Here is a 20,826-nt window from a genome sequence, read left to right as displayed (position 1 = left end):
GTTCTTGACAAATCCAACCCCAGATAACATTTTTCAGACTCTAACAAAGTATTTTCTGCTCACAGGTTTATGTGAACATGTCTGTCTGTCAGCTGTTACTGTGGAGACCAACTCTACCTTATAATTGGGGGCGCCTGGAATTTATTTCAGCAAATGAGACTTAGCCCAGATTTTCTTTTGAATTTCCCAGGTTGCACTGCTGCACCTGTCTCAGCTGCTGCAGTGATGGTCCCACCTTGAAATCCAAAGGAACGAAAGACAAATCTGAAGAAAGGAATATACTGAAATCATCATTTTTCAAAAACTCCTCTGTGCCACACACTCCTGTCATGGCCTGGAGACGTTTTCCTAGGATAAGTGGTTCCCTGTGACGGCTCTGCACAACAAATTTGACATCTTCCTCTCCTTTTGCTACCTTAACGGACCCAGATGATGCTTTGGCTGCTGCTAGTTCTGTCCATCTTGGTGGGGCCTCATCAAGCTGGCTCTGCCCAGTCCAATGAACGGCGAGTTGTAGCACATATGGCAGGTGACATTATTATCGGAGCGCTATTCTCTGTCCATCATCAGCCTCCTGCTGACAAGGTAATTTTGTGTGTGCCTGGAGCTTTGATGTTGTGTTTATATAATTGGAGCAATTCAGCTTTTAGTTATAATGAAATCTTGCCTAATTTTGAAAGAAACACTTTCAGAGTAAAGGCATAAAATGTTTAAATGTTTTGGTCAGATTTACCATGTATTGTGCCAAGAGTCATAATGTTGCTGTGCTCCCAAAGAGCGCATTCAGTTTGTAGTATGGGCACCTCTGTGTGACTCCATGAAAATTCAAGCTCTATTAGCTGCCCCAGGAACCAGTAGTCACCCACTGACATTTAAGCTTTTTCCATCTCATTATTGCTAATTGCAAACAGGAAAAAACAACCCTTGGAACATGGCAGCCATGTGATTCTAAAACCAATATTAGTCCAACAGTGAAGCACCTATGTGTTAAAAGCACTGTTTTAAAGGCGTAGTCATCAAGGCTGGTAAATATGTGCATACAATAATGCATCTGAATAAAGGAATACCATCATCACTGACAACATTTTGACTTCCACTTTGTCTGCTCAGGTACATGAGCGTAAGTGTGGCGCAGTGCGAGAGCAGTATGGCATCCAGAGAGTGGAGGCCATGATGCATACCCTGGATCGCATCAACGCTGACCCGCAAATCCTTCCCAACATCAGCCTGGGCTGTGAGATCCGAGACTCCTGTTGGCATTCAGCTGTGGCTCTGGAGCAGAGCATTGAGTTCATACGGGATTCGTTGGTCTCCTCTGATGAGGCTGAGGAGTGGGGTGGAGGAGGTTCTTGGGGAGGAGGGGGGGGGAGGGGGAGGAGGAGGGGGAGGAGGGGGAGGAGGGGGAGGAGGCGGCGGAGCGACGATGAAGTGTGCCGACCCTTCTGCCACCCCAATGCGGGGAAAGAAACCCATCGTGGGTTTAATTGGACCGGGGTCAAGCTCAGTGGCCATCCAGGTCCAGAACCTACTACAGCTGTTCAACATACCACAGATTGCCTACTCTGCCACCAGTATGGACCTCAGCGATAAGGTGAGCCCATGTGCACAAATGGTTCTGAAGCCATACACAAACAGGCACACACACTGTCAGGCATAACATTATGATCACTGGCAGGAGAAGTAAATTAAATTGACCATCTTGTGACAATGCAATGTTCTACTGGGAAACGTATGGACCTGGTATCATTTGTGTGGATGTTACTTAGACATGTAGCACCCGCCTAGACCAGCCATCCCCAGCAGGATGCAGCCTGACACAGGAACACACACAACGACAGTTTAGGAACAACTCAAAAAACAAGAAAAATAGCACAAGGTGTTGACCTGTCCTCCAAATTCACTAGATCCCAAACTGATCAAGTATCTGTGGGATGATCCACAGAGGCCCCTCCCCTCAATCCATAGGACCCAAAGGCCCACACTAACATTCTGTTACCAGACACTACAGGATACCCTCTGAAGGCCCATGTCCATTCTCTGATGAGTCACAACTGTTTTACACAATTTTAGGAAGGTAGTTATAATGTTATGTCTGATCGGTGTAAATAATAAAGGGTATGGAGACAGAGAAGATTATTTACTGCAACTAATATGGTTTAATTATGTTACATATTCCTTTATCCACTGTTTTCAGTGCTTCTGAATAACCCTGCTCGGGACTAATTGTTGTTTCCACTGTTTCAGAGCCTTTACAAATACTTTATGCGGGTGGTGCCTTCAGATGCCCAGCAGGCAAGAGCTATGGTGGACATTGTCAAGAGATACAACTGGAGTTACGTGTCTGCTATACACACCGAAGGTACAACCACCCACACACACTTGCTCTGGCATGGACATACAGTCTTGTCTTTTTCTTTGTCTTGTTCTTTCTTTGTCTCTACCTCATACTGTGTACCTGGCTCCTGATTATATTTATTTACTGGAATAACTTTTAAATTTTGTCAATTTCCCTGCGGGAACCTCCCAAAGGGATCAATAAAGTTGTCTATCTATCTATCTATCTATCTATCTATCTATCTATCTATCTATCTAAATACAACAATGTCTTAGCTGAAAATCATTTGTTGATTTCAAATGTCTTTTGTCATGCTTCAAGAAAGGGAACTTTCTAAATGAGAGTCGAGGGAAAAAAAGTGAAATGCTGTCTTTGAAACAAGGCAGGAGTATTTATCAATGCAAGGACGAAGAGGAGGAGAGAGGAATGTAACTGACGAGACAGGTTGCACTGTGGCAACACTGGAGCAGAGAGGCAGGGAGAAGTGGTTTTATAAAGAGTTTCGTCTTGTGAAGGGAAATAGAAAAGGATTTAATGTAATGTTGAAGTTAGCTGTATGCTAGGAAGCAGATGAATTGTTAGGAGCAGATCAGCAGGTTATAGAGGGCAGTGGGAGCAATAGGTCAGAAAAACAGATACCGGAAAGCCATTGAAGACAGAGAGTCAGACACCACTGAATTCAAAGAATAAATAAAAAATAAAATAAATAAATTAAAAACTGTAGTCTGAATAGGGAAAAATATATTAAAACCTTCTATATTAAAAAAGAAAATAATTTCTACAGGATACGTAAGCATACTTCAGTTGTGTTACTCATTCACTCACTTAGTGAGTTTAGTCTCTTGGTTCGTTGGGAGATATTTCTGATTTTGTGTCAGCTATCTGAACTAGAGGACAGTACAGTAACTGTGTGTACATGAGTCCACCAAGAGAAGGGTTGTTAAACTGAGAGTGTGTGATACAGAGCGATAAGCACATACACGCATACACACCGAAGATTGTAGAACTGGAAGATCCTGGCCCCTGGCTTTGCTCGAGGCCAATACAGCAGCATTTGAAATGAGCTATAAAGAGAGAGTGTGTTAGTGCCCTGTATGTATGCATATTATATCTGCATATGTACATGTGTGTGAGGGATGGTTTTGGTGTGTTGAGTATGCATTGGAGGAAGAGGCTAAGTGTTTGAAGTTCTAAAATGAGGCAAAAAATGCGTGATGGAGTAGCTGATGTCAAACTGTATAAAACGTTTTTGCAAATACACAAGTATGGATTGATTGCATGCACTACTAGTAAACTCCATCTTAATAAATTAGCTGGCGTGTAATTTAAAGAACACTATAATTTAATCAAGATAGAAAGTAATTAAACCTTTTTGTGTAAAAGATGCTCAGTGTACACATGCATTTATTTCAGTACTGAAAGTTGGATTTCACTGCTGACACTGAGGTCCAGTGCTTTATAAAAGACTTCTGGTTTCATACAGAAACACTAATATAACCTGATCTGGTCATATTAATCTACAAGGATGACCAACACTGGCTAAGAGTGGGACGATACGGAGTCTTGTTCCCCCTACGATTTGCTAATAAGAGTACCAGAAGTCAACAAGCACTAGCATGCCCATATAATTTGTCACATTCACACACTATAATTTCCCGGTGCAAATGTGAGCAAATTACTTGCACTGTAACGGTAAATGCCTTGTTAAAATTGATTGAAAGAGCTAATATAATACTGAATATAACACACTAAACCTGAAAAACAAAACAAAAAAAAACACTCATTATCATTAGTTTAACCTCTTGAAAATAAGTAATTCGCTTTTTTCCTTCTCTTGAGACTGATGTCCATATGAGTGTGTGCAAGTGCCACTCAGCTTGCCTATTAATCTTAGCTACAAGACAGGGAGCATGTATATACATAAAGGAATCTGTGTTTGTCACTGTGTGTGCAAATGCATTTGTCAGGAAAGTATTGGTCTTTGTGCATATAGGTACAATACAGGAGACATTGACCTTGGACCGGTCTTCAAGGTTGACTGCTGCCTTCTCGGGCAAATCTCTCTCAGCCAGAGAGGGAGGATGGCATGGAAAAGAATTAGGAAGGGTTATGACGGAGAGGGTGAGAGAAAAGAGAGATAGACAAGTGAAAGAGATGGCATTGGATGAATGAAGGGAGAGGACAGGGAGATTGGACTGTATGGAGGAAAATGAAGGGAAAATGGAGGAAAGGAAGGGTTTACTGAAGAACAAAAGGAACTGGAAAAATTGGCAACAAGGGAAGAGGAGCGAATGGAGGAAGCAATGATAATAACGCCAGGAAACCACAGAAGACAGAGTACTATGTGTTTGTGTTTGCATGTGTGTGTGCTTGGATGTGGAGTGCCTGGGATAGATAAGAGAGTGCACAGAAGTTGCAGATTCAGAGAAAGATTGTGGAGGGGGGTTATACAGGCTCATTAATTCTCTGCATTAAAATTTTGCATCTGGAGGCAAAAGACATGGGAAACTGATATGCAAGAAACTGAATAAAACATGTAACAGCAGCACAGTAATTACACAGAAGTGATGAAACACTATTTTGCATGGGGGGCAGGGTATTACTCTCTCATTGTGATAATACTTCGTTCATGCATGAGTTTATGCACGGAATATATGGTTTCTTTTTCACTGGATGTGTAATGCAAAGAGGTCTCTTTGGGGTGGACAGTATTTCTCCACAGTTGTGACTGCAATACTAAAATCTATGCACAGCCCAGTGATGCTTTGGGGGCTTGAGATGGACATGTAAGAACTGTCTAGCCAAGCAATTCGCTGTTCTTTGTCAGCATTTTGCTCTAATTCACAGTCCTACCTTCCCATAAAATGTATGCATATTATATATAATCTGACTCTGTTGTAAGCCTGATTATCAATCAAGCCTGTTTCACACATGGATGCAATTGGGTTTCGATGTTAGTCGTGTTTCAGTGGAGAGAATCATCATTATCATTCTCCACTACACTGGGTTCAGCATTTCTACGTTGTATTCTTCTTTCTCTTCCGCCTCTTTCTCTCATTTCTGTCTGTGTCTCTCTGTTCAGCTCAATTCATATCAGCTCAATGGGTTTTATTGACATGTAATTTGACATGTGTCACCCAGGCATGCTGTAACAGAAATTGATCAATCTCTCAATAATTCAAGATGTCAACCTTGTCTCCACCTCTTCCTATTTGTCGCTCTGCCTTTTTTGTCTGTCCCACTTTTTCTAATTTATTTCTCCCATTTGTCTTTATTGTTTCTTTCGATTCTGGCACCGCTTATTTCTCCTTACTCCTTCTTTGATTTGTCTCCCTTTCCAGTCTTTCTCTTCCTTTGAATCCGTACTATGATGTGTCCATTGCCTATTTGGCTTTCATTGCCATCCATTGCTGGTTGGAGGAAGAGGGAGGTGAGCTGGGTTTGAGATGGCAGTGTAGAGGAAGGTATAATGAATGGAGAAAAGGAGGATTTGTAACATTGTCTGTTGCCTAAAGGTGAAGATTTAAAGTGGGTCATGGGCCAATTTCTCGCGAGTCCCTATATAATAACAATGCATCTGTGCTTTAATGAGTGTGGGTTACAGGACTATGTCTACACAATTCGGCTCAGCCTTAAGTATCAGAACTCATGCGCTAGGAGCCTGTTTAATTGCTTCTGTTCAGGTAGATAGTTGGGCAGAAATCCTGTTGCTCATGAAACCTATGAGGGAGTATAAACTAGAGATTTCCTATAGAATTCCACTGACCTTATAGAATGGTCTAACCAGACTCAATTCTTATCATAATATGGGCACCCAGCTGTCAACGAGGCCACTTCAATAATTATGCATAAGACTTCATTTAAATAGGGGACATACACATTTTTTTAAAAAAAACTTTCCATCAGCAAATAAACTGTAGCAATTGGTTTCAGTTCAAATCATTCCAGTAAAGTTGGAGTTAATTCAAAGACTTCCTGGTGCTTGGTTTTAAAACCAAGGATTTTAGCATTTTTTCTTCTTTTGGAATATTATGACTTGGACTAAACTGGGCTGTAAAACACCAGTTGAAGACCTGGGTTTTTAAAGATGACTGCATAATTTCTGCTAGCCTGTTCGAGCCCAGATAGAGAAATATCTGAGCACAGACATGATGTATTTTCAGATCCAGAATTTGTTCAGTAGAATAAGCGCATGGTGCAAAGTGGACATACACACACAGACTATTGGAAATTCATGAAATTATTTCTAACGCATAATCTTAAATGAAACAAAAATATGACTTTAAAAGTCCCAACTGATAGTGTTAAGGTGTTTCAATTTATTTCTTCTACTAACACTTTCTAATGCCATCGACTGATGGTTAGTTATTTCATCTGAGTTAATAACATTTAAGCATTTAAGCCAACCAATATCAGCAGCAGAGCTAAAGTATGAAACTATAGTAGCATTTGTCTATCCCACCTAAAATAAACACCAGTCTTGGAAAGTGAAGGCGCCATAATTTAAGATACTGAATAGATTTGAATAATTTATTGACTAAGTAGTTACATCAACTAATTCTATTGAATAAAACATTTTTATGTCCAATTTCAGTTTCTCTTTTTCTATTATATTAGGGGGACGTTTGCATAAATCATGTGACTAACTTCAGACTTTTTAATTAATTCCGCAGTAATGTAGACTGATGTTGATACAGACGCCAGTAGATTGCATGTCTCTGCATGTCTGTGTGAACACATTTTCTCTTGCACTCCAGATGTGGTACAGGGTTTTAGCTGAAGACACGGGTAGACAGATGATGAGGAAGAGGAGGAAAGAGCATAAGGATGTCCCTTACCTAATGTTTCCATTTTCACTCATTGATGTTTGTCTTTGGGTGCAGCTTTGACATGAGGAAATGAGGAAACTGACAAAGAAGGCATCAAGGGGAAAATGAGGGTACATGTAATTGCATGTAATAGACCTCAGAAGAATGACAAGAGGATGGTAATTGAGAAGGATGGGGGATGGGGAGAGGAAGGATGAGAGGATGGAAGTGGGGGGAGAAAATGACAGCCACCTGTCTCTGTATGCAAAGTTTTTCAGGCTTTTTGCTGCTGCTGCTGTTGAGAAGATGGGTGAAGAAGCAGGAAGTTGCTAGGGGTGAAGGAGAGGAAGCTACAGACAACCAAAGCCAGCTTTGTATTTGACTGCATGTTGCAATGTATTGTAACAAATCAGATAAATGACACAGTGAAGGGGTATCAAAGAAGAATACGGGCCATTAAACTGACAAAAAACAGCCAAAAAACAGCCAGAATGGATTTTTCACATTTGTTTTTATATGTTTCATGAGTATTTTTATTGATTTATCATGTGAATTTAAAAAAAGGTAGCTACACTGCAACAAAGATATTTATAATAATATATAATATACGTATATCATTTATTTATATGGGTGTAAAAACTGATTCTACTTTGCATGTATGTGTACTTTATTTGATCATAGAGTTGTTGGAGCCATTTGTCTGCTTTGCTTTTATTAATTTTTCCCTTGCTAGCATGTTTTTATGCTAGCAAGTATGAATTATTAACTAATAATAATGATGTGACACTGTTTGATTGATGCATGGTATTATGCTGTATATTATTTATTCAGTTTTATAAATTTTATGGTCCAATTTTAGGTTGCCAGTTTAAATAACTGGCCAGGAACAACGGATGAAAAACTGAAAAGGCTAACTCTGTTGATTAATGAGCGCTGTGCCTGTCAAATAAATGAATAAATGAAAATGGGTGGCAGAAAAACTCCTGTAAAATAAAGTTAATTTGGGATGCAATAGTGAGGCACAGCGGACAGACTGGCTCATACTGTATTCTGTTTGGTTTTAGCATATCTCAAACTGCTGAATGTGTATGTGTGTGGGTTGGTTTTTGTTTGGGAGGGATGGGAGCGTAAGTGTGTTGGTGCACTAGTAATGTTGAGCAGCATAAATAGCGTGTGTTTGAGAAACAGAGACAGAAATGGAGTGATAAAGAGAACCATGGCAGGCTTACAGAGAGAAGGAGAGAGAGATGTCTCACACATAAATCCCTGTTGAGTTCAGAGTGAAGTAGGTTACAAGCTTTATCGATTTTGATGATGTAAAAGTATGAATGTGTGTGTGTGTGAGAGAGTGCGCAGGGGAGGGATGGTCTGCACCATCTGTCTCTCTCTTCTCTCACTGAGACACTAATTACAGGACTTTACACTTCACTCCACCACACTCATCATTGGCCTGGCAACATACACACACACAGTGTGAGATGGACAGTGGTCAGGGATTGTGGGACCTCTTCTTCTTGCTGTGTCTTCCTCTCCATCTCTTTCTCCTCTGAATTTGACTCCTCTTTCCTTTTTTTCTTTATTGCTATCCGTTCATCATTCTATCTCTCCCTTTTCTCTCCTGACCTCTTCTTTTTCCTCCTTGTTAAGTTCTGTAGAGCACAGATAAATGGTACCTAAGCACGCTGTATTCTGTTTCTAATAACAGACAGTAAACAGGAACAAACATTTTGGGTAAGCAGAGGCAGTGTTCAGCCTTTCCTCAATCAACATGGAGATGGATGGAGATGAAAGGGGAGAGGGAGAAAAATTAGAGAGGGGAATCCTATCATATTCTTTGCCAGTGTGTACAACTCTTCATTAGCATAAATTTCAGGTCACCCACTTTCTCTGGCAAAGAAAGGGGTGCCACAGTGGGGAGATGCTTTCACTGACATAAATTTGAGCTTTCATCATTAGTTCAGTAGCAGGCAAGAAACTCATAAGGGATCAGGCCATTTCACTGTTGTATTATCTATCTATCCATCAAGCCACGTCATTTTCAAGCAGCTGTAAAATTGAGCTAATTGAAAACCGTTTCATCTTTACCCTTTTTTTTCTGTTTTTTCAAGGCAACTATGGTGAAAGTGGGATGGAAGCATTCAAGGACATGGCAGCCAAGGAGGGCATTTGCATCGCCCACTCTGGTAAGGCAGACAGGTCAAGATAGCCACAGTAAATCCAATAATGCCAGCCCTAGATATTTGTAGTCAAGTAAAACTGAATTGAATTCGAGTTGATGTGTATAGTGGTCAGAGTTGATTCACCCACTAAAGCATTGAATTACACCTAACAACATTTGTACTCCCGCATCATTGTGCTGCATGGTATTAGGAAGAGCTCTATTGTAGGCTATAGTTTTTGCCCATTTACTACTTCTCTCACTGTACTGACAGCATGGTGTTGAACATAACATGAATTACCTGTCTCTATTTAGTGCATGACTCTAAATAAGAGGTCATATTTTATAATGAAGGTCAAATTGTATGTGGTTAACTCTTGATCAAAACAAAGGAATCCGACTTAAAACTGTTATCACATCAAATGAAGAACTATAAGTCTGAAAACACCATGAGGGTCACGAACTTGTGTTTGCGTTTGTCCGACATGTTCACCCCAGGCAAAATCTGGAGCAATGCTGGAGAACAAAGCTTTGATCGACTGCTGGAGAGGCTAAGGGCTCACCTGCCCAAGGCCAGAGTAGTGGCGTGTTTCTGTGAAGGCATGACCGTTCGCAATATCCTCATGGCTATGAGACGTCAGGGGCTGGTTGGAGAGTTCCTCCTCATCGGCAGGTCAGTGGGGCTACAAAGTCAATTCCTGCTGTGTTGATAGATCATGGCTTCACAAGGTTTCTCCCAAGAAAATTGGTCTCTGCCTGTGTGTGCCGATTTATATGTAGTGTGCTACTGAAAAGATGTAGCCGAGGTATATCAGTGCATCCCTGACTTCCTCTCTTTACAGTCTACAGTGTTTCAATATGACTGGGTCAATAAAAATAATAGTTATCAGCTGGGAAATATGTGTTCCATGTAAGCTAGACAGCTGTAACTGTCAAATCATCAATGCCTATGGGTGTTTAGGAGGCGCTTATAAAAGCTGTTGATGATTATGAGCACAGGGCTATCACAATGATTAGGCAACTGATTGCTTTCTCAACTGAGGCAGAATTAAACTACAAGTAATGCAGTTTCAAGAGAAACTAATATCAAGAGAAATTCCCCTATCTGATGGCTTTATGCAGCTTTTCCTTCTCTCACGTTATGGTAAATAAAATGTTTCAATGATTTGGACTCTTGTTCAGACAAATTAAGACATTAAAAGACAAAGTTGTGCTCTAGGAAATAGTGATGGACGGTCTTGTAACCAGTTTCTAATGTGTACAGACCAAACAATCAATTCAGAAAATAAGCCTACTGAAGTGTCTTAACTACTCAAATAGACCGTACCTCCAAACCATACAGTAAGAGACACTGTTCCCATTTATAGATTAACAGAAATGCACCCACAGACAGTTTGGGATTTTGGAGGTGGCTTTCACATTAAGCTCAGTTCTCACTTTGATGAATTCCTCCCACTGTTGCAGAAATAACCTTCCAAAGGGACAGTTTTTATCTACATCTGTGCATTTGTGTGAAAGTTGCTTCTAAGCCGCATGAGCTTTGGTTGTCATGTCAACTGTGTAATTAACATAAGATGAATAATGAATTTAGCACCTTTGCCAGCCGGTTTGCAGAGAACAAAATAGATTTTGGATAGATTGGAAACAATCTCATGTGATTTGCATGAAAATGTCACAAATATAATTCTTTTCAATTTTCACTTTCCCCCTCAGTGATCTGCGCAGCATCACTTTGTTGTCATCGCCACCATAACCCTCATTATCATCTAACTCATCTTTCATCATCATCCTCATCAGCATCATCATCATTGCCCTTCTGAGAGCGAGGTAAAGTCTTGATCGGTTCTAAATCTGTGCCGCCACATTCTGGTATTTGGGTTTACCTTTCTATTAGAGATGAAAGTAAAAAATCATAAAACAGAGAGCCATATTCTGCCCTCATATTAAAGTAATGGATCAGTCATAAATTGCATGTACGTACTTTCATGGGATAAGTTCACTTGAAGCTTGATATGTTCCAAAGAACACAAGTAAAATTAGTTGTGACAATGACTGACGTGCATGGGGAACATTTTAAATATGAAAAATGAGTGTTCTGCATCCAACATGTGACGTTATTAAGGAATGTTAATTGACATATACATAGAAAGTTGTTGTCAAATCAGATCAACTTGTTCCTACAGTTTTCTCAAATGATACAACACCATCTTGAAATGGGTAGAGCCGGCTTATATATTCTTACTGTTTGAATACACCCAATGTCCTGTAAGTGAAGAAACCTCTGAATGACCATTTACCATTCTAGCTGTGACACAAAAGTAATTTTCTTAGGCTGAATATAGGACTTAATTTCTTATTAAAATGGATATTTTTTGCAGTACATCTTGTAGTCTGTCTCTGGCCAGTCTGTTTGTATTAGGACACTTAATTGAATATCAGCCTTCGTTAGCATCAGCATCATAAATAAACTGTAGTTATAAATTGGCGATGGTCACGGGTGGTTGCCCCGCTTAGTGGAGGTCCGTGTAAGGAACTTGTGATTAGCCCAGTTGGGCAGACACTCGTTTAACACCAGGATAATTACATTACCGGAGGAGCACATAGGTGATGATGATGCAGATTATTCCTTGGGTAGTTAACTATGAAATACTGCATGATCCAATCTCATGACTGCAAAAAATGTGGCTATGTATCACATGGCATGCAATACTTCAAAATGAACATACTGATTATTTATAATTTATGGTTGTCTGTGTTATTGCCTCTAACATTGTCTGACTCTATAATTCTGTGTTCTCTTTTTCTTTTTTTCTCGAGTTGGTCAATTCACATGATGTTTGTGTTATATCATCCATCCTCTCATGAATTCATTTTGACAAAAATAGTTACAACCTTTAGAGATACAGATACAGTTACATAATATAAACCCAGTATCATATTCAATGTACAATAAGTAACCTTTCTCAAGAAAAGATTTGTGTTTTTATATAATTATAAAGCAATTTCTAAGGAAAAAAAGTGATTTGGGAACATTTCTATCTACACCATTGGAGCAAATCGGCCATGTAATGACATCAGAAAGTGACAGAATAAGCAATGAACACTTCAGGATTTTTCAGTTTCTCTTGCGACAGTTGTCATTTTTTTTTTTTATGCCTGCCAGTATTAGCCATGTGTGATGTTGTTCAGAGGTGAAGACAAAGAAATACAGCAATTCTAATGCACTTGATCACAGGTCAGTGACAGTCATCCTTAACATGGGACACACCAACAGAACTTATTTGGGAGTTTTCATCTCCCCATTAAGTGCATCAGCTCGTTTTCAAAAAAAAGCAAAAACCCCTTTAATAACTTCGTTGCACATTCTCTTTTTTAAATTTTTGAGAGAAAGTAGTCTACAAGCCCATATGGCAGCTGATGGTGTTGCCAAGTAACAATCTATTCTAGCCCTTGACGCTAACATTAGCTAGCATGCTACTGTAGACGTTAAAATCTCTCCTCCAGCTCTTGCGGAAAATTGGTACTCCACGTTGATTATGTCTTCCTGAACATTTTCTCACACTCATTTAGCCTTCTAATTTTTCTTTTTTTTTTCTTTATGCAAAGTTTTACAGAGAAAGTTGTTGTACCACATTTTATTTTATATCTTTGGTAAATCATGTAGTGTGTGCAAGTTTGAGATCAGACTGAAGAACATGTGAGATACAACCTGATTTTAAAGATGCGTAAGATTTTAGAACTCCTGTAACCTGAGCCCATCTTCTATGCTTCTAGGCTTGTCTCTTACATAATAATATGCCTGTGATCAGTGTTCATATTTTTGTGAACTGTGAACTGAACGCATAATTTTTCCAACTGTGAGCGAAGACGTGAGTTTTGCTCAATCTGGAGGGAAATAACAACATTCAACTCCGTTCAGGACAAAAAAGAAAAAAAAGTTTTACGTCAGCCGATGTGCGATTTACAGCATACAGCATGGCTGGTGCAGCTGAAAGAGATGCCGCCTCTGGTACCGCATAAGCAGCTGATCCATACAGTACATACGAGTTATTTCCTAATATATACAGTCAATGGTTATCAAAAAAGCAGCACAGATCCTGGTGGAAAAAATATGATGGGCAGGATAGATGTGCAGGTCAGTCAGAGATTCTGCTGAACAAGAATAGCTCAAAGCTGCTCATTTAAAAAAAAATAAAACGTGAGCTGTTTATTTTGAGTCTATGAACTTAGTTCAAAATTAAAAAATGTGAACTATGAACTTAAACTAGTTCACTTTTATCTGTGTGAACTGAACTTTGAACTAGTTATTGTTTAGTGTAAACTTGCACAACACTGCCTGTCATAAATGCCATATATTAAAATTTTGATATAAGCATTTCAGTAACGTTGTTCTTCTAAAGAACTACCAAGTTCAATAATAAAATCTTTTCATTAGATTCCCCGCTATATTCTGACAATTTTATAAACCCTCAGCTGTCTCTCAGTTTCAGTGTGTTTCGGATTTAGACTCCTAGAAATAGTCCTAAAAACTCAAATCAGGCCCTAGGGCTAACTAACACATCACAAGAAAACTGTGTCACACACACAGGCACACATGCACACACGTACATGCACACACACACGCACGCATGTAGACACAACTAACTGAATATATTGATTGCTTCTGTTCTATAATTTCTCATGGTGCCAGAGGGCTACAGACCTATTAATGAATAGCTGGGCTGAGATAAATATAGATACAAACAAACACACTTACAAGCACAAACGCACATTCTGGCATGCCATTAATTTTTCTATAAATCGGTTTGATGATGTCTTTTATCTGTCTGCTAGTAAAACACTTCTTTCTCAAACTCAGGTAAGGTCTTATTAATGATGAGCAGAAATAAACAGGTTCCAACTGCCACTTAAGTAAAATGTTAAATTCCCTTCTCTTGTTAGTTGTAGTATATATACTGACTTAACATTGTTCGTAAGAGTATGAATTTAATTTTAATTTAATTAATTTTAACTGCTCCCCATTCACACCTGAGACCTTGTAATAGTAACAAGTCACATGAGAACGGGGTGGGAAAATGGCTAATTGGGCACAATTTGGACATTTTCACTCAGGGGTGTACTCAGTTTTGTTGCCAGCTGTTTAGACATTAATGGCTGTGTGTTGAGTTATAGTGTAATATAGTACTGTAATATAGGTTAGCACTGATGCCTCACACGTTAGCACTGATGCTTCACAGCAAGAAGGTTCCGGGTTCGAATCCAGGCCAACTGGGCCTTTCTGTGTGGAGTTTGCATTTTCTCCCTGTGTCTGCGTGGGTTCTCTCTGGGTACTCCAGCTTCCTCCCACCGTCCAAAGACATGCTGGTTAGGTTCATTGGTGATTCTAAATCGGCTGTAGGTGTGCATGTGAGTGTGAATGGTTGTCTGTCTCTCTGTGTTAGCCCTGTGATAGACTGGAGACCTGTCCAGGGTGTACCCCGCCTCTCGCCCGATGAGAGCTGGGATAGGCTCCAGCACCCCTGTGACCCTTCACAAGACAAGTGGTTACAGAAGATGAATGAATGAATATAATATAGGTTATTATTTATTATGTTTATTATGTTGTATAATATAGATATATATTTATTTTTAGATGTTTTTATATTCTATTCATAATTTTAATATTATGAATTATAAATCTTCCTTATGCCTCCAAAACAGTTGTGACTCATCAGAAAATGGACATAGGCCTTCTGAGGGTGTCCTGCAGTGTCTGGAAACAGAATGTTGTTAGTGGGGGGCCTTTGGTTCCTATGGGTTGAGGGGAAGAGCCTCTGTGAATCAGGCTTGTTCCGGTGCATCCCACAGGTATCATCATTTGGGATCTAGGGAATTTGGAATCTGTCTATACACACACTTGTGTATATGTATGCATAGATGCACAAACAAAAAAAATCTTCTGTAACTGCTTGTCCTGTGAAGGGTCATGGGGGGGTGCTGGAGCCTATCCCAGCTGTCATCAGGCAAGAGGCGGGACCGCGGGGTACACCCTGGACAGGTCTCCAGTCTATGGCAGGGCTAACACAGAGAGACAGACAACCATTCACACTCTCATGCACACATACAGCCAGTTTAGAATCACCAATGAACCTAACCAGCATGTCTTTGAACAGTGGGAGGAAGCCGGAGTACCTGGAGAGAACCCACAGAGACACAGGGAGAACATGTAAACTCCACACAGAAAGGCCCAGTCGGCCCATGGATTCGAACCCAGAACCTTCTTGCTGTGAGGCATCAGTGCTAACCACATGTATAAAAACAAAAGTCACTCTATCTGGAGATCATCCCGCACAAGTCTGCACCCCTTCTGCCTGCTGTTGCCATGGAAATTTCCCCTACCATATTTGGATGAATCTAGCATAGCAGCTGGGGTGACATGTGGCGCATGCGCATGTGTTTATATGAATGGCTACATGCATGTGTAGATGCATCTATATGTTGCTTTTGTGGGTTTTTTCTTAGTCAAACAGTCATATTGACAGTACTATTAACTATGTTGACCAGTGTAAGAGGAAGAGCTTATTGATGACTCTAATGGCCATTTCACTGAAACTGATATTCATTGACCCTGCATAGTTTTGTCCTTCATCATGCAATTCTCCATATTCTTTACCTTCTTTTTTTCATCTCTCATTCGCTATCACTGTGTCCCTCTTTGAATCCAGCTGCTTGCATTTTGTCAGAGTGTGATATATAATAGAGACCTTGAGCTGATCGTTTAACCGAGGTCAGACCCCTGTAGTGTCTGACTTCACACCACAGCTGTCCCACAAGATTGCATTTTCTTGTGCATCTAAAGTGAGAGAAACTGGAAAGCGGCATCAGAAAGAATGGTTCAAGATGCCTCAAACAGCTACTGTTTAAAATTGATTTGTAGTGGATTGCACACCTTTGTGAGATGAGATCAAAGACACGGAGAGGGCAGAGCAGGGAAACAGAGCGAGAAAGGGAAGGGACTGAGATAGAAGGAATGGGAAAGAAGGGAGAAGATGATTGAAGAGGGTAGAGATTATCAGAGCAGAAAGCAGACAGGTTTAGTCTGTCTGTGTGTGTGTGTGTGTGGTATTCGTATCTGTATCGTGGTAATTTCTTGCCTTGACATAAAAAGCAAATCGCTCACAGTAAGAGTGTAATTTACGCGTCACTGCTGCGTTTTGGATGCATCTTTGCTTGGGCACACATGGACATGCAGGTGTTGATACACACACTCACACCTACAGTGTCTATTTCAGTCTGTGAAGGGGATATGGAGTTGTGTAATGTTTTCTAGTATCATGTTTACCCTAGATTAAAACAAGAGCTGCTTCATGTCATTTAATTGGTGAAATGATGGAAATTAATTGTGCTCTTTCTTTTTATAGCTCTGCAATAAAAGACTTGGGGGTAATTATACACAGGGGAATGTGTTCTAATGAATGACGGATGGAAAAAAAACAACAAAAGATTAAGAGAACCTTGTTTTTCATGATCATTAGTGTGTGAATGTGTGTGATTATCCGTCAGTGTTTATTTGCATAAAAATGTGTGGTTTCATATTTCTTATTTGAAATTTGCTAGGTCAAACTGTATATTGCATGTTTTTTACACTGTTGCTGAAATGTAAGTTAATTTTTTAAATGTGTAAATTAAGTTGGAACGCTGCACTAGTGACTCACAGTTTAGAGCATCAGGGGCATCTAGCCTTAGGACTGAATTAGTCTCTAAATAATTTCTTTTAAGCAAATGCTAATTGGAAGTCTAATCACTAATATATCTTGAATTTAAAAATGAGTTCTGTTTCTTGGGGCAGTGTCATCCTATTTCCTTTTCACTTGTGATATCCTTGGCAGTTTCTCTGATTCCACTGGTCTGATTTTGTATGAAAATAGTGATCACTGATCTGTTGGCTTGAGATGGTGCAATGGTTAGTACTGTTAGACTCATTGCAAAAAGGTTCTGAGTTCGAGCTTGCCAAGGTGCTGGGACCTATCTGTGCATATTCTCCCATTCATGTTAGGTTAACTGGTTATTGTAAATTGGCTGTAGGTACAGGTGTGTGCGAAAAGTTGTTTTTCTCTTTGTATTAGCCCTGTGAAAGACTGCCAGCTTGTTCAGGATGTAACCCGCCTCTTGCCCAACGTCAGCTGGGATAGTCTTCAGTCCCTCATGGCGCCCTACATGGTACGCTGTAATAGATAATGGCGAAATCGTGTCCAGACTAGCCTCACAAGTCTGTTGTCGGGCTTGGCTTTGGATGTTCGTAGAACTACAAGGTTGTTGTTGATATTGAAACTTTCATGATTTCATGAAAAGTGAAACGAACTGGCCTCCATTCTGTCCTGCTATTATTACAAACACAATTTTCGGTGACCTTTTGACTCGCCTATAAGAATAATAAGAATAAGAAAACCTTTATTTGTCCCACAATGGGGAAATTGCAGTAATGGACTCACCTCACCTGTCGACTTGTGTCGTTTAACCTGCAGTATCCAAAAAGAGTTTAAAAAATGGGGTCCACCCTAAAGACAAAACACCCAAGCAAAAACAGAGTAATGTGGTGTATGCTGTTCAGTGCAGTGAGGATTGTACAGACTTGTTCATCAGGGAAACCAAACAACCCATCCATAAACGCATGTACCAACACAGGAGAGCCAGCTCATCAGGAAACGATTCAGCGGTCCACCCACACCTGAAGGACAAAGGACAGTCCTTTGAAGATTACAACATCCAAATCTTAGCCAGAGAAGACTGATCGTTTGAAAGAGGAGTAAAAGAAGCCATCTATGTCAGATTGGAAAAAAAACTTATCTAATCAGAGGAGGTGGACTTCTTGTTGTTTACGAAAACAGGCAAGTTTTCTGATGGGTTACCCACAGAGTTTCCTATTTAAACCTCTAACTTCCCACCAGTCCCTTAGAACTAAAGAAGCTACTGGGATGAGTGGAGAAACGTCTTCTCAAAAAACTCTACAAGTCCAGCGGCCTTTTTAAATGCTTTTTGGATAAACCATGACCTGGATGACTGAGAACCTTCACAGACTTAACCTGCAGTGGTTTAGATCTGCATTATAGGGAAACGGTATTCAATCTGCTTAAAAAAACAAATAAACAACACGTTGGTCCAATCCAAACTGTTTGTAGCAATGTGTCAGAGAAGGGGCCATCATCTTTCATTAGACTTGATATTTTTTTAGAAAGGACTGCGTTTTCTTTTGTTGTACCACATCAAGGCCCATTACTGTGAGTTTGACAAAGGAAGTAATTCATGACGCAAGGTGCCTTGGATTTCTTTCTTCCTTGGTGTCAAAAGTGTCAACCACATATCAAAGGACTCTGTTGGCAGGTTTATGTCTTCACATTTTAAACTCCAATAAAACCTTAGCTTGACTTTTATTTTCTGTTGTCAGTTTGGGTGAAGTCCTCCAAGACAGCAAATCAAAAGGCTGCTGAACTGAAACTACCCAATATGAAAGAATTCTTTATTCAGCCCACAGATCTTTTCTTATCTTTTTGTCTATCACTACCTGTTTCTTTAGCTATTGTGTCCTTCCCTTTTCGTATGCTCCTGAACATTTTTCTTCCTTCCTGCCTCAATTTTTTTTTTACATCTGGGTCTTTTAAAGGAAGGTCTTTTCATGAATAGTTGTTTGAGCTGATGGTCATATCCAGAACAAAACTTTCTTGTTGCTCCATGTGACTCCTCAGTGCGACTCTATTGTGAAGGTCTGTCTTCATGTTTCTCATGGATTAGCATAGTTGGTATGTCCAGATAGAGATTCTTGAGAACCAGTTGAGAGAACACATGAAAAAACAACATTTAGAACGGCTATTTCTTGCAAACTGATGCACCAGATGATTTGTAACAGAACTGTCTGTGGTATCATCCTTGGAAACACTTTGCAAAAAAGGCATTTTCAAGAAAATACTTTTGGAACAAAGGTAGATTGATTGGAACACTGAGGCTTGAAAAGTGGGAGGTGTATTCCCATGTGACCTTGTGATTTTGCTAGAATACAAAAGGTTTCACAAGGCACTGTTTCCTGTCCCTTGGTTGTTCTACTGTTTTAAAGCTGTCATCGTATTTTAACTAATTCATGAAGTCAAGAAATACTCCAAAGGGTTGTGTATCGTTTTCACTATCTACAAATGAGTATCTCAAACTGTCTCTCAAATCTGACTATTTTAAAAGACTGAGGGTTCATTCAATATAATAGGACAGCCGTCTCTCATAACAGTGTCCATATTTGTGGACACTGTTATGTCTTTCCCATATCAAACATGCAGCACACTCTGCTTGTGTCTGACACTGTAACATTATACAGATATTTTATACTATTGGCATGTGGTATCAGGGATTAACACAATAACAGGAGTCTATATGCAGGAAAGTTATATTTATGGCAATTACACTGTCTTGGAGAGAGGGGATGGTGCTGTTGCAAAAGAAGTTGCTGTTATTGAGCCCATTCCCTCTAGATCAGAGCCTGAAGTAGGATTTTAACTGTGAATTTATCTTAATAGGATGTTGAGTCAGCTGAAATAGCATTACATCATACATCACCAAAACCTAATGCTGCACTGACCTTGTATCAGGGGTACATGGCAGATTGGGAACAGGTTATTTTTAGCACCAACGGTCCACCAACAGTGGGGTACAATGGTAAATTGTTAAAGTAATATACCATTGACAGTCATCTGGTAATTTGCTTGTCTTGCCTTTACATTTTTAGACCAATAGTCTCCTAGTAATAGCTATTTTGTTCATTGTGAAATTTACTGTGCATAGGTCTATCTCCCATTGACACTCAATAGTCTCCAAAATATAACTCATTTTAAAATCATACACAGTGTGACTATGCCACTTATTCAGAATAATAACTTCTGGAAAAGTCCCCAAGAAAGTAATGTTTCAGTGGTGTAGCTACGTGGTTTAAATATGCAGGATTTGTGGTTGAAACTGCATATGTACACTCTTAACCCGAATTAGTTGACTTTACTCGCAAATCGCGTGGAAACCCGTTGCCCTATACCACTTTAGTTTTTTCACAAGCTGAAACTAAACAAGTCGAGTTGTATTAACATGGAACTCTAACTTTTTACACAAGCTAAAACTAAAAATGGCGAATTGTATTAACATGAAATTCTGACTTTTTACACAAGCTAAAACTAAACATGTCAAGTTGTATTAACATAGAACCTTAAGTTTATATTTATATTTATTAGTAGTGTGTACTGAAAATAATTAAGATAAAATTAGCTAATATACTCATAATTTATTACAATCACTATATTTTCCTCTAATTTATTTTTTATTTTTTGTATGAAATGTTTCAATTAAAGTGGATGGAAATGAAGAAACACCTTTAAATGCTCCATTGCATTTTATTTAAGAAAAATGGCAAAACAAAACAGAAAAATTCTGGCCACTGTTTCTGTCGCTCCAGAGGTGAGTGTGAGAGTATCTCTGTTTCTGCTGTACTGGGTGTGTCACTGAAGACTTCATCAGAT

General features: G+C 39.5%; 1 protein-coding gene across 1 annotated transcript in view; it reads left to right on the top strand.

Moving 5' to 3' along the window:
- Positions 1 to 414: 414 nt before the first annotated feature.
- Positions 415 to 20,826, top strand: part of grm5b (glutamate receptor, metabotropic 5b) — a gene marked incomplete at its 3' end in the record, with an annotated part of 51,968 nt that continues 31,556 nt past the window's right edge. The window contains 6 exon segments of the mRNA XM_084558660.1: positions 415 to 585; positions 1,111 to 1,346; positions 1,348 to 1,591; positions 2,245 to 2,359; positions 9,252 to 9,326; positions 9,800 to 9,974. Of these exon segments, the coding sequence (XP_084414786.1) occupies positions 430 to 585; positions 1,111 to 1,346; positions 1,348 to 1,591; positions 2,245 to 2,359; positions 9,252 to 9,326; positions 9,800 to 9,974 (1,001 nt within the window). The 5' untranslated portion in view covers positions 415 to 429.

The sequence above is a fragment of the Chelon labrosus genome, assembly GCF_963514085.1.
Source record: "Chelon labrosus genome assembly, chromosome: 13".
In the NCBI taxonomy this organism is placed as follows: Eukaryota; Metazoa; Chordata; class Actinopteri; order Mugiliformes; family Mugilidae; genus Chelon; species Chelon labrosus.
Note: the sequence above shows the minus strand (reverse complement) of the source record. Positions and strands in the feature narration are given on the sequence as shown.